The 14117-nt window shown below is 49.2% G+C and overlaps 1 protein-coding gene across 2 annotated transcripts in view; it reads right to left on the bottom strand.

Annotated features, from left to right (window-relative positions):
* Window positions 1-8861, bottom strand: part of WWC1 (WW and C2 domain containing 1) — a 66713-nt gene extending 57852 nt beyond the window's left edge. The window contains exon 1 of one of the 2 annotated variants that reach the window (XM_014877347.2): window positions 8648-8861. In XM_014877347.2, the coding sequence (XP_014732833.2) occupies window positions 8648-8766 (119 nt within the window). In that variant the 5' untranslated portion in view covers window positions 8767-8861. Of the gene's footprint in view, window positions 1-932; window positions 1013-8647 lie in introns of those variants that run through there. The other variant, XM_088173831.1, reaches the window with a different exon arrangement.
* Window positions 8862-14117: the final 5256 nt, after the last annotated feature.

Genomic DNA, 14117 nt, shown 5'->3' with positions numbered 1-14117 from the left:
CTTGCTGGCTGACAAGCTATTTAGGTTAGCTGGATGTGGAGATGACTTCAAGGAATTTCAGAAAAATCTAAACAAGTGGGTCAACTGACAGCTGAAGTGGAGAGAGACCAGATGTTGAGAAATGTTGAATTATACACGGAATGGGAGAGTTTAACCTCCTTATTCTCTGCAGGGTTAACACACTACTAATCAAATACACCTGAGCACCACCACATCCATGCCCCAACAAAAAAGCCTGTTCAAAATGATGATTTAATTTCAAGTTAAACTACACCAAAACTCTACAATACCAAATGTTATTCATGCTATGAAGATTTATTAAAAAAACCAAAACACAATTCAATATGAAAAGCTCACCTGGAATTAGATACAGTACAGATAATAAGAATTTAGGTAAGTCTTACTTTTCTTTTTTTTAAATACCCAGCACCACCCAAGACAGGCCACCAGCCTGAGATGCCTCACAGGAAACAAGCTGGATAATTCACAGAGCTGCATCACCTGTGACAGCCAAATAGTTTCCATTATCATCCCCACCCAAATCCCCTTTAAGGTAATTTGGATAAGCAGCTCAAACATACACTCAGTGTTTCAAACAGTCCAACAGTGGAGCCAGTGTCCAGGATGAAGATGTCAGGAGATGACTCCTCCACTCAGGGGCCAGGTGCCATGGTGTGACAAGTTTCTGCTGCCAAGCCATGGTGCCAGCCTGCCTGAGCCCCTCGAGGATGTCCCATGGGATTCATGCCCCTGATGGCCTGGAGGCTGCAGGGCCAAGGGGACAGCCAGTGCAGCTGTGCCTCCAGCACATCTTCTGGAGGCTGCAGGGGCACAGCTGGCCCATGACTTCCAAAGCTGTGCCTAGCAAAAGCAAAATTAACCACTACATTATCCACAGTATGGTTTCACAGAGCAGTTCTGGGGTTACCTACATTTTCCTGTGCTGCTTGAAGGATCCAGAAGGTATTTTACCCACTGCTGTTCCTCTGCAGGCCATCCTCCCTGTGGAGTAGGGTAGTGAAGGATGAAATAGCAGAGAGCCCTCTCCTTGGCAGGGGACTGCCCTTGTTCTGAGTACAAGGCTATTAAGGAAGTTGAAAGTCACATATGAGAAATCTGCAAGCTGTTGCAGGGTCATTTAAGCAATAGTTTCACTTACATTCCGGTTCAAAGTAGCTGTGTGACCACCTTACATCTCAACTCTGCACAGAGCAGATATGAATGACTGCCTCTTGCAAATCAATACTGTTTATTACGTGCTTTAAATCAATAAAGAGTACATTCCATAGAGTACATTCTTCTAAAATAGTAATTAGGCATTTGAAGAGAACTAAACAGTTTCACTAAACAATACCATTAGTCCTGAAATGTCAGTTTGACATCTCAGCCAGAAAGCACTTTGTCAGAATTAATTAATCCCTACAGCACCTCCATAAGATTGAGAAAGCAATTCATCTGTTTTTTAAATGTGTTGGGTACTTATGCTGTGGAACATCGTGGCTGGGGTGGAAGCCGTGAGTATCAGCACAAACTGAGAACAAATCAAGCCAGGAGAACCCATCCAAGAGCGTGAAAAACACAGAGAACACTGACAGCTGTAGGATTTGGCTTCTTTGCATCTTCCTGTTACACACCAAACCTCCTGTGACTATCTGGAGAGTCTTCCAGATGCCACTTCACTGAATGAGTGGCAGTGAAAAGCAGTTATTTTTCTGCAGGGAGCAGTTTTGCCCACTGTTTGTTCAGACAATTATCTACGCATGTAGCTTTAAAGGGAGGAGGGAACAGTAACCTTAGGCTCTGTGAACAAGAACTGAGCTTAAATTGCTCAAATAAAGCCAAGTCCTCATTACCACAAGCAAAGCACGTAACCTTACTAAACAGGTCTCACGAATGGCAAGCAGCCAGCACGAAAAGTATTTCTCTCCAAGGAAGTGGTCAATCTGCATAGCTCTCCTGCAGGTGCATGCAGTAGCACTAGTCTACATCCCTCCACCTGACTCTGCCAAGCTGCTGCCAGCTCTCTTTATTGATTAATTATTCCAGCTAACACTTGCCCTGCTGGTGCAGCATTCAAGGCCACCAGGTTCAGCCAGCCCTGGCACAGGGAGACCAGCAAGGCTTTCCCAAGCCAACTGTATGGTCTGTCCCTCTCTCTGAGAGAGGCTTGAAGGTGTCCATAGGGCAGAACCGAGTGCCAAGCCCAGCCCAGGACATTTCCCTCCTGTCAGACGTGTGTTCAGCAGTGTCCGTGATGCTGCTCCCAGTGCTGAGCACAGAGCAAGGACAGCCTTGGCAGCCTGCAGCCACCTCCAGGAGCACACAACAGCAATCATTTCCTAATAGACTCCTCCAGCAACTGAGGTTAGAGACAGTCCCAAAAGGTGGAATGGTGGGTCAGAGACAGGACCCTGCCGAGCCACCTAGCAAACATCACTTCTTTATGTACAAGTGATTTCATTAAACTCCTTTGGACAAATCTTCCCATGTCTTCCAATAAATTTTCTGGCACAATCTAGAGGAATTTAAATCTAATTCATACATGAAAAATTTTGTTGCAAACTCATCTTCCCATAACTGTACTAGTTATGAAGCTGTCCTGTGAAGAATATCTTCAGAAGATGCTGTGCCTCATTGCTTCCTTCACATGGGCTCCAGCAAGTGAAAAATCCATTCTTCCTGTAAAACTCGATCAGAAATCATGGGGCAGAGTTAAGCACCTGGGAACACCTCCTCAGCTGGGCTGGCAGAGAGCCTGACCACACCAAGTGCCTAGGGACAGTTTCACAAGTGCACCCTCAGCAGCACTGCCACCAGAGCCAGCCCCACTCCCACTCCCCCAAGCCTCCAGGCTCAGCCCCAGCTGTGCCACCACAAGTTTCTGCACAAGCATACACAACCTGCATCAACTGTTTCTGCAAAGGAACCCAGACAGCAAAATTACAGTTTTCAGCCAGACCAGCTTCTGGACCTCACTCCCTACACTGATACAGAATTTCACCCTGGCAGGAGCAGCAGCTTAAGTTGCCCCAAAAACAACAGCACCAAGCACCTGCCCCAGATGCCCAACACTGCAGCCACCTCTCCCCTGTCATACTCCCATCTTCTGGAATTTACTAGCCAATTTCCTGCCATTCCACTGGATATGAAAATATATGACCTACATAGAGATTGAACTGTTGATTCTGTTGCTAAGTAAGTTTCCATTTAGTGGCAACTTCTAACTTCACATGCTGTCAGTTTTTGAGGCAAAATTAAAGGAGTCAACTTGTGAGCAAGATGACCTTGCCAGAGCAGAAGATGAAGCTCAACCTACATATTTCTAAACAATGTGATTTACAGAGATTTCTTCAAAAGCATTTCTGATCCTTAAAGACTCAGAATTCCCCAAGATGCATTAAAAAGCTGCTGAGCTGAACAAAGCCTCACATTTTTCTCTTTTTTTCATGTTCCAGAGGGAAGCAAGATAAAATAATGCTTTTTGCCATTCTAAAGTCACTGCCAACATCCTCTGTCTCTACACACGTGTGCATACCACACCTTTAGCAGTGATGCCCTTGTTAAAAAGCATCACACCTGTTGTTTTCAGTTCCCTCTCCAGTGTGAGGTGAGCTTACACAACTGAGGATTCACACTGGCTCTGAAGGCAGTCCCTGCAGTCTTCAAAACATCCAGGCTTGTCTGTGGTGTCCGGGGGGGGAAAAATCAACCCAAAACCCCCTAAAATAATAAAGTCTGATCTTTTATAACTGAAGTGGTGTGATGGATTTCAGCTCCAACCCTCTTTTCCAATCTACCGGTGCATCCTGAGCTAAATCATCTTGGAAGACACTTGATATTAACAAATTAAAATAACTTCAAGTGTCACAATAATCTCACTTGCTATCCTTGTCCCCTTATGTATGCACCCACATAAACCAATTATTATGGAAAAAAGTGAGAACAGCACAAATCCTACACATTAGGACACCTGCTCCGAGAGGTGGCATTTGGATGACTTTGAAGACTGCATTTTTGTCACTCCCTTCTCTACTAGTGGAAAATGGTCATCAGCAGTTTCTATGGGCACACACTGAGCTGCCTGTTCCTTATAAAGCTGTCAGCTATTTTGGGGAATGCAAACAGGAGAAAGCAGCAGATTCACATATATATGACAGGGTGCTTAGCTAGATATCAGCAAAGAAAGGCAACAACAGGCATCAAACTAGTGCAGCCCTCAGCTGCATGACCTGTGCTGTTGGCACTGATGAAAAAGCAGTTCTCTCCCCTGGTTCTTCTATCTTGGAGAATTTTTCTCTCTTCTCCTTATGCTTACTGATTTTCATCTACAGAAGAGCACAACGCCTTTTGTTCCTGCTGCCTTTCACTGCCCTCCCTTCTTCCAGCCCTTTTATTTTGAAGGATTCTCACATTTAAGTTAGCTATAGCAGCTTTATTCCAGCCATTAAAGTTATTCTACATTTAAACAAGTAATCCAAGGAGTAGACAGTTACATACAAATTTTCAGCACAATGCTCACATTTCTAAATCTTTAATAAAGGAAGTTTATAGACCAAGTGTGCAGAGCCGACTGGGGATGAAAAGCTTAGAGATCAGAATAATGCAGAAGAGACAATACTCTGCAGCATTTCTCATAAAGCCTAGAAGGGCATGGCTAGATGACGGTGCTCTCCATATTATATGCCTGGCTTTTCTCCACTAAAATCCTTGGGCTCAGCAAAGCTGAATCTTCCTGAGTAAACGAATAGGTAGCCCTAGCTATTTTAAAAACATTAAGATCGTGCATGTGACACCACTGGCCCTCAACCTTGGCAAATCTGTTCACCAAAGCTCTGCTTTGGAGGTTCATACTGGAAAAACCTTCATGTGAAGTAATAAGGGAATTTAGGTAGCAAATGTAAAATCTGGGACTTTACTTAATGAACATTTCCCAACCCTTTATAGCAACAATAGCCTTCAAGAAATGAAGGGCCATCAACTAAGGCACTGTTGCCTCCCAAAACTGAAAACATCCAATGCTGTTTAGTAATTTCACCAAATTTAAGCTACAATTGCTCCTATTTCAATCACTTTCATTCTCAACAGGAGTCCAGTGATAGAAGTGAAATGAGAAATTCAGTCAGCTCCATCTAAAATAACACAGAAAAACCTGCTTACACCACCAGGCCAGCAGGAGAGTGCAACACAAATATTCAAGAGTGGGATGGATTATCTGGCATTGTCAAATTTTAAGTGCATCCTGAAGCTTCTGTGTTGAAAGGCAAGGAGAAATTAGAAAATTATCCTCTTACAAGACAGTCTGAAGGAGAATAGAAGTTTCCCTAAACCTGGTGCAAAGAGCCCAAGGACAGCACAGCACGGGAACAGAGATTCCCATCTCTAATCCTCACTTCTGATGAAAGCTGAAGTCTCACTCAGGGCACTCTGTTGTTCAAGTGCTGCTTATGCTGATGCTTAAGAACAGGCAGCAGCTGGTGCTAAAGTTTTGAGACACCACTGGTATTTTTTGTTTGGCCACCAGCACAGGAGCTTCCAGAGCAGATGCACCCCCTGTGTTAAGAAAGCAACTGAGACAGCTCTCTGGCATGGTTTATCAACTGATATGTACTGGTGCAGACCTGAAAGGTCATGCTTAGTTTTAAAACCAGGAATGACAAATTTTCTCCCCCAGTTCAATAAGGTTTGATCTCTTGTCAGACTGTATTCAATTCTTGAATTATCTAATTTCCAACAGATCTACCAAAAAAGGCAGCTATGTGAACTTCCTCTTACAAAAGATAAAACACAGCAGGGCTTCGGTTTTTCCCCCTACCTGTTCAGAAGAATTGCCTTAGAGCTTTTTAACCTGAAATTCCTCTAATGCGAAGTACTTTGATTCTTTTCTGTTACACCATACCATAGGAACAGCAACAGTTAAATCACAAAATTCTTCAGATTATTTAATCTTAGATGATTTCCCAAAATGCTCTAACATCCACAGGTTTCTCAGGACTACCCAGAGTCTTGAAAGGCACAAGGTGAAAGTGCTCTGACATGCAGCTGCTTCAGCCAAGGCCCCAGGCACCTGAGCATCACTCGGGTCAGCTCTACAGGACAGAGAGATGCCACCAGGTGCCAGGACCTCCTCCTGGCAAAGTCTAACAGCCCCTCTCACCATCAGCAGGACTAGAGTCATGTGTTAAAAAAGAACTGGAAAAGCACCAGCCCAACTTCTGATTTCACAGCCCAAGGCCAGCTGAGGTCCCAGCTTTCACCCCTGCCTCCCCTTCCCTGCTGCAGACCCCCCATGTGCCCCACAGCAGGTCTGCTTCCCTGGCAGCCTGTTCAACCAACCTCAGCAGGACTGCGAACCTGCTGTCACAAAACAATGGGCTAGCCCATGGCCTGAAGCTAGCTGGTATCCCTGCTCATGTTTATTTCCACTAAATTAAGCTAGAATGAAAGATTTAGGGAAGGTTTAAAAATCTGTGTTCTATCTTTCACTAGCAGTTGCTACTCGCTGATCAGGTTTACAAAGGTCTCCACTGACACCGGGTTCAGAGTGAGCCCTGACTCCACATTCCTCAAACTTGCATTTCTACAGCTATGTTACCCAACATCTATTGATTTTTGCTGGGTTACAGACAGAATGTGTAAGCACAGCACACAGAACACTGTAGCAAATTCACAAACCAACATCTCAGCTGCAGCAATTTTAAATATGACTTGTAAAAGGCTAACCTTTCAAATATTTAAACTTTAAAATACAGTGATAAAGTTCAATGCTCAGTGTGTAAATCCAAGCTCACTCCCCTGCTGGGAGCAGGCATCCTATGACCTGAGCTGATGAGAAATCCCCCATCAACTGGTTTTCACAGACAGCGGTAATTACTTGGAAGAGAAACTTCTTTCCTGTATGGCAGAGGAGAATTTCAGCTCATAAAAGTTCACAGTCCACCAGATGATGGGTAAGTATTGTGTCACATAATTGTTCTACTGTGGACCAATAGACTCTTCAAAACCTCGTGGATTTTCAGGGGTAGTCCAAAGCAGTTGTTTCCTTGGTAGCACTACTGGAAGATGACTCAGATGCAAAGCTCGTCAGGGCCACATGTATTCAGGTGTATTTCTATGTGCACAACAAATGTCATGTGATAGGAGTTATCAGAATGTGTTTGATTATTCTCCTCCGGCAGTGGTGAGCAGGTAATGATTCTGTGACAGCTCAATACACATGGCTAAATAAAGCACCCGTTTAGTCATTTCTGTCATTCTTGAATCACTAACCAAGGACACACAGGAATTTTTATAAGCCTTCATTAGGCCTATTAGATTTCTCACTTGTCTTCATTCTCTGAACAAAACAAGGATGCCAGGAAAGCATTCCTAATTTAAACTTCCATCGACTTTTATGAAGGTTAAAGAAACACCTTGGAACAACTCCGTTACTGGCCCTTCTCAATCACATTCCTAAAACTGAACCCCAAGAGGAGTTCCAAAGCCCTGGCTGGCAGCAATTTACATTTGTACAGTACACACAAGGATTATTCCTGGAATGCAGAACACTCCTTGAAATCTTGTAAAACTGGACAATCATTCACCTCCATGCTTAACAAAAAACCCATCTAAGTAAACAGAGCGGAGGCAAAGTCCTGACATCCCACCACGAATGGAAGCCCCTTCAATGAACTGATCGCTGAAGCAAGGGGAAGAAAGGAACATAAATTCAGAAATCGCACTTTCTGCCCCACAACAAGGAAAACACTCACTGTCAGTAGGGGAAGTATGTGAAATTTATCAACGACAAACTGCATAGTTCAGATTGTTGGAATTTCCAACTCACTAGGATGGATTTTTGAGTTCCTGTTCTTGGGAACTTCAGCTAACAGAGCATTAAACGAGAAATTTAAAAACTTCTAATTTCAATGGTGATCCAGTAGTTGAGCTTCCTGCACGTTCAAGCTCCCGTGCTTCGGCTCACCATGACTGCCTCAAGCATGGAAATACAACATGCTAGAACAGTGTTGCTTGGAAATGACCTCGGTCTTGAGCAGCACCCTGTTTTCTATTTATCTTACTTTTCTAAGTAAGCGACGCAAGACAAGAACTACTCAGAGCAAGCAGGAGCAAGGGGATGCCGCAGGGAAGAAGGCGGCAAAGAGGGGCGATGAGAAACACACCCCGAAGTCAGCGTCCTCCGCGATGGCCAAACTCGCTAAGGCCACGTAGCTGCTCGGAGAGGTGGGCCACGATGCAGGACAGGGCCCGCCGACACCTCTGCGAGCCCAGCGTGCCCCGAGCCACCGCAGCGAGCCACCGCTGCTGCCCTGGCGTGCCCCGGGCAGGCTCCCAGCCCCGCAAGGGCCGCATGGCCGCGCCGATCGCAGCCGCGGAGCAGCGTGCGCTGCGGGACCGCGGCACGGCTGGGGCCGGCCAAGGAGAGAGACCAGAACGGCAGCAGCGCAACTCGCCGAGCCCCTCCATCCCTCCCCTCCACTGCCCGGCCAGGCCCGCAGGTAACGCCACCACCGTCCCGCCCTGCCCTCCCGTGCGGCGGAGCCCGAGCAGAGCCGGGGGATGGCCGCAGGTACCGGCCGGGCTCTTGGGGAGCCGCGCCGGGCTCTGCGCGCACACCGCGACCGCGGGGTCCCCGCCCGCCGCCGCCCACCTGTCGCGGGGGTCGACCCAGCTGGTGGTGCGGCTGCCGTGGTCGATGTAATACACCTTCCCGTCGTAGTCCCGCGCCTCCTCCCAGCCCTCGGGCAGCGGCAGCTCCTTCCGCGGCATGGTCCCCGCCGCCCCATGCACCGCCGCGCTGCGCTCCGGGGGCCGCGCCGGGGCTCCCCTCCCGCGGGCGGCTCGCAGCGCTGCGGGGGCCGCGCCGGCCCAGCCGCGCTGGGAGGCGCCGCCGCCGGGCAGCCTCACGTGCCGGCCCCGCGGCGGGGGCGGGCCGGGGCGGTGCGGGAGGGCGGTGGCGGCGGCGAGCCCGCGGTCAGCGCTGGGCGCGGAGCCCCGGCCGCTCCGCCCGCTCACGCCTCCATTTCCTGCTCCGCCGGCGGCCGCACCGTGAGTCCCTCGGTGGCCCCGCCCCCGCCCCAGGCCCCGCCCCCGACCGCACCCACGGCCACACCCACAGGCACGCTCCCGGCCCCGCGCGGGTCCCGCGGGCTGCGCGCCCCCGAGCGCCCCATGGCGGCGGGGCCGGGCGCGGGAAGGTGCCAGTGCTGGGGCTCGGGGACCCCGCGGGGCCGGAGCACCGGGCCAGGGCCGGGCACAGCCGCCAGAAGCGCGGCCCTGCTCGGCCCCTCTGAGGGGAAGCGCCGAGGGCACGGAGCGGGTGGCAGGGAGCGGGTCGGGGCGGCTCGGTGCTGGCGTCGCACGGACCAGCACAGCAGCTCGGACGCCGCTGGGCCAGGAGGTGGCCGTGCCCCGGGTGCCCTGCCCTCGGGGGGGACCCGGCTCAGCCGCGGTGGGCGGAGAGCCAGGAGCCATCGGAGCAGCCCACGGGGGTGACAGGGATTGCATTCTGTGGGTTCCAGAGGGAAAACTCGTGGCAGCTGTACCGAGGATACGCTTCGGACTGTGGGGAAGCCGGGTTATAAAGTAGTTAGGGGAGCACAGACAGCCCCCGGTACAGCCACACGCCGCAGGCAGGGTGATGGTGCCCACCCCGCGGGCACGGACCCGTCCCGAGCAGCCGCTGCCGGTACCTGAGCGTGGCTCCGGCTCAGCTGCCGTGAAGCAGCTGTGAGGACGTGCCCTCCGCAGCCTCCTGTGCCCGCTCTTCCGTCATTTCGGCTGGAGCAGACGGCCCGTGACAAACTGTGACAATGAGAGCTCGTGCGGTGGCACGCGATGGGGCCGTGAGCTGGGGCGGGTGACATGCCAGCGTGGCATGAGGGCAGCTCTGTGCGAGGTGGCACTTTCCCTGGCGAGCACCAGCCAACACCGGCCCCCTGCTGCCCGGGGCCGGGGGAGAGCAAGGAGCTGTGTAGAGCTGCAGCTATTGAAACGGCAGAATGGAGCGGGGATCCCTGCCAAGCGCAGGGGTGGAAAAGGAAGCTGGAGGATGGGAAGAGGCGAGCCTCGAAGGGCTGGAGAGGAAAAGTAAAAGTGAAAAAGACAATTAGAAATAACATCTCACTTTTGTGCCAGATTTTGTGGGATTTTTTTTTTTTTTCTGACAGCCTGCTGGGAGTCAGAACTGCTAATTCTCTGGAGGCCGAAGCAGAATGTTGGAGCAGTTGGCTGATGAAGTGGTTGAGCAGGGAAGAAAATGAAGACAAGTAAAACTGAAAGTGAGGCATTTGGGAAATAGCCTGGTTTAACCCCATTTTATCTGAAGCCAGACTTTGTGTGGGGTACTAAATAAGTTGCTTTTAGGAACAGCACTCTACACAAGGCTTTAAAATTAATAATAAATGAAAACTAAAGGGATAAACATTGTTTCTGTCCACAAGTCTAAGTGGGGCTTGTGGTTTCTTTCGGCCTGGAGGACTGGGAGCCCTGGAAGCGCTGCCGCTCCAGCAAGCAGATTCCGGGAGCACCGGGAGCCCTGGGCCACTCTCTGTGGCTGTTATTTTCTCTTTTCTGCTTTTAATTTCGTGGATAATGGTGTTTCTCTCTTTGTCAAATGCTCAGCAAACTTCTCAAGACATTTCAAAAGGGGAAATTTGGCAATAGGAAAAAATCAGCAGCAACCGATGTTTTCAAATATTACAAGAAAAGAAGTAAACAGCAAAGTGACAACAAATTATTGTGTATTTTCATAGTCCTGTATTTGTGGTCTTATGTTCCAGCACAGAGATACTTACAAAAGGCATGTTTATTTTAAAGTCTTTTTTCCCAAATTTCAGAGCGTATGTAGAGCATATAGCAAAAGGGTGTATGTAAAGAAGCTGACCGAATACCCTTCCTTTTCCAGATGACATGAACTCTATTTAGAAAGAAAGTAATTGTGTAATTTTTTTTAAACGTAATTGCTTTTGAAATAAATACCTCCGAAAATATTTGCGGGTAGTTCTGACTCAAGTCGAAAAATTTTATTTGTCCACTCCTCTTATTAACTCAGAAAAAAACCCCAATCTGTCATTGAACCATATGAATTTATAAATGTAATCAGGAATGTGCATATGGTAACTTACTCCCTTTTACCACTTACACTCACAACAAAAGAATTCAGCGTTATCAGAGTCTGTTTGAACTGTAAAACAATAAACAAACAGGTGATTGTTTTCTTATGAGTAGAGAAGAGAAGGGTTTGGTTTGTAGGTAAGCTCTTACCTATGTGAAAAAGAGGAACAGAGCAGAGAACAAAGTCTGCAGAAAACTAATTTTTTTTGCCCTCCCAATCCCACCAGTCTACAACAGGCTGGTTACAAACTTCTCAGTAACAGGAGCTGCCTTAATCTGCTGGTGGTCTGTTTTAGAAGAGCTGGTTGCTTGATACTAGGGTTTCTTTTTTCCTAATACAATCAACAGTCTCTAATTTTGTACTCGACACTTGAAGCTCTATTCTTAATTGAGTGCAAATAACAAAAACTCAAAGGTGAAAAGTGGCTGAGGCACAATATTGGTCTCTTAGCCAACACCTTCAGATATCTGAACGGAAATATGAGGAAAAAATGGGTTTAAATTCAGTATTTAAAACCTCTTGTATTTTTCAACTAGAAACACAGTATAATTTCTGTGGAGAGCTCCTTTACCATTTTATAAAGCCTCTTCCCTATCCTGCCCATCCCCAAATTTATGTCAATATTTTTCTCTTTCCAAATGGAATTTTATTTTTTAGAATGGTAAAAAACCGTGTTTGGAGCAATGGAACGTTGTGGAAGTAGCCTGAAACTTTCCTGCTTTTTTCCAGCCCAGCAGGAAGAGCAGAGGTGCCCAAGAGGCAAGGAAGAGCGCACACAACCTGCTGTACTTTCCAGTACCAACATGAAAGGGATTTTCTGTAAACATTGGCAAGGCTGTTTCATTGTTTTCTTTCAAAGTACTCCTTAAAAGGCCCATTGCTGGAAGCCTTAAAAAAAAAAAAAAAAAAAAAAAAAAGGCAGCTGACATCCACAAAGCCGTTCTGTTGCTCTGGCAGGTGTTGGCTGCACCGTGCCCAGTGTCCCACTGGTACACAGGGCACTGTGGCCCAGGAGGGACGTGAGGGATGGGAAGAGTCACAGCTCCCTGTGGCAAGGTGACATTCAACAGGACCCGTGCAGCAGCTGGGTACACCCGGACACCAGGAAAACCTGCTGGCTGGATTCCTGTATGTTTTATCTTCTTGAAAGTGGGTCGTAAGAGGTCCCTGACTAGTTTCTTCATGAAACAAGATGCAATAGAATCACATGGATTCATTGAGGCTGGATAAGACCTTTAAGGTGGTCAAGTCGCCGGTGGTGGGACTTACACAGGGCTGTTATGAGCCGGGGTGAGGTACTGCAGTCTGTGGGACAGCCCCCAGCCACTCCTGAGTCAGGGCTTTACCAAGCCAAGCACCAGTATTTACACCGGTGCAAATATTCAGACCATCCCCTGGCACGGGCAAGGCTGGCTCTCACAGGGCAGCGTCCTTGCCAGCACAGTTAACAGGACAGGAAACCCTCTGTCAGCTGAGCTCTGCCTCAGAAGAGCAGGATACATCGCAGGACACCTCTGACAGCTCTTGTGATTCTGCCACAAGCACGTCACTTGGCCACGGATTTACTCTGTGCTGCCTTCCCGATCCTTGGCACTTTGTACACCTGCATCAAAGATCTTTATCTTTCAGCAAACAAGCCTGCAACGAGGGAATAAATTCCTGACTATGACCTTTGGGTGCTCAGATTTTTTTTTTCACCTATGAACAAAACAGGTTTGGGTAGTTTTATATCCCAAAATAACTCTTTTCTCTGTTGCTTTATTAAGCCCTTTTGTGCCCATTGCAAGCACTGCCATCATTCCTGGACATTTCTGGGAAGTTCAGCCGTCTGTGTTTCCAGAGTGGGCGGATATGCCTTTTCACATGTTCTAGGAACTGAGTGTGTGTCTGTGAATCTTCTCCCTTGCAATAATTGAGAGCTGCTTAACCCATCTGGGAGAGCACCCCAGTGAAACCCGAGCTGTTCGTGCCCGGCTGTCCCCTGAGGGCCATCAGCAGCTCTTGGCAGCTGCCACCCAGGTGTCACCCAGGAGCCACCCAGCCCTCCTGAGTGGCCGTGGGGCCGGCACTGAGCTCCTCAGCAGAGGCACGGGCAGGGGCAGGGGCAGGGGCAGGGGCAGGGACAGGGACAGGGACAGGGACAGGGACAGGGACAGGGACAGGTCTGCCCTCGGCTGCCAGCCCTGGCCTTGCGGATGGGAGTGAGTAACGGGGCGAGACGGTCACTCCCAGTTATAAAAGTTTACAAAAAATGCTTAATAAATTTCCATCAACCTGTCATGGAGATCACAGCTGGCAGAAAAATCAATTGGTTTGGTTTATATTGCTTTTCTTCACTGGCTCTCCGAAGTCAGGGAGAACTCCTCCCAGCAGCGGGATTGTTCTTGTCACACGTCAGCTCCCCAGCCACGGCACTCCACCTTTCTGCCCTGAAAATGAGAACTGTCGCATTCCTGCCAGCATGACGTGTGGCTGCCCGAGCAAGAGTCCCCTGCCACCCCAGCGGGTGTCCCGCAGCAGCGGGCGGGACAGTGGGACACGCTCAGGGCACGGCATGGCCCGAGCTCATCACACCGAGTGTGACAAAAGTGTCCTTCGCTGCGCGCAAGAAGGGAATTCCTGCACGGCTGCAGCTTGTGACAGGAATGTGCCCAGCGCACTGACACTGCTGATCACCCTGAGCTGCACAAACACCCCGCTGCCACCGCGGTGCGCCCCCAAAACCAGCGGGGGATGGATCCGCGGAGCGGGGCTGCACAGGCACCGCTGGCCCCGATGTGTGCCTGACCCCGGGCAGGGGGAGCGGAACAGACTCGGCTTTGCCAGCACGGTTTGTGTTCCTAACCTGACAGAGGGGATTTTTCTGTTGAGCGGGGCTCATCTTACACGGCGATACCGACGGCAGGGCACCGCAGGTGGGATTTCTGCGGTCCAGCAGAGGCACCGCGGCAGCTCTGCCTCCCGACAGTGCCAAGGAGCAGTTCCAGCGGCCGGGGTGGGGACA

This window comes from Sturnus vulgaris, chromosome 15 (assembly GCF_052056855.1).
Source record: "Sturnus vulgaris isolate bStuVul1 chromosome 15, bStuVul1.hap1, whole genome shotgun sequence".
NCBI lineage: Eukaryota > Metazoa > Chordata > Aves > Passeriformes > Sturnidae > Sturnus > Sturnus vulgaris.
The sequence above is the reverse complement of the archived record's forward strand: the minus strand, read 5'-3'. Positions and strand labels throughout refer to the sequence as shown.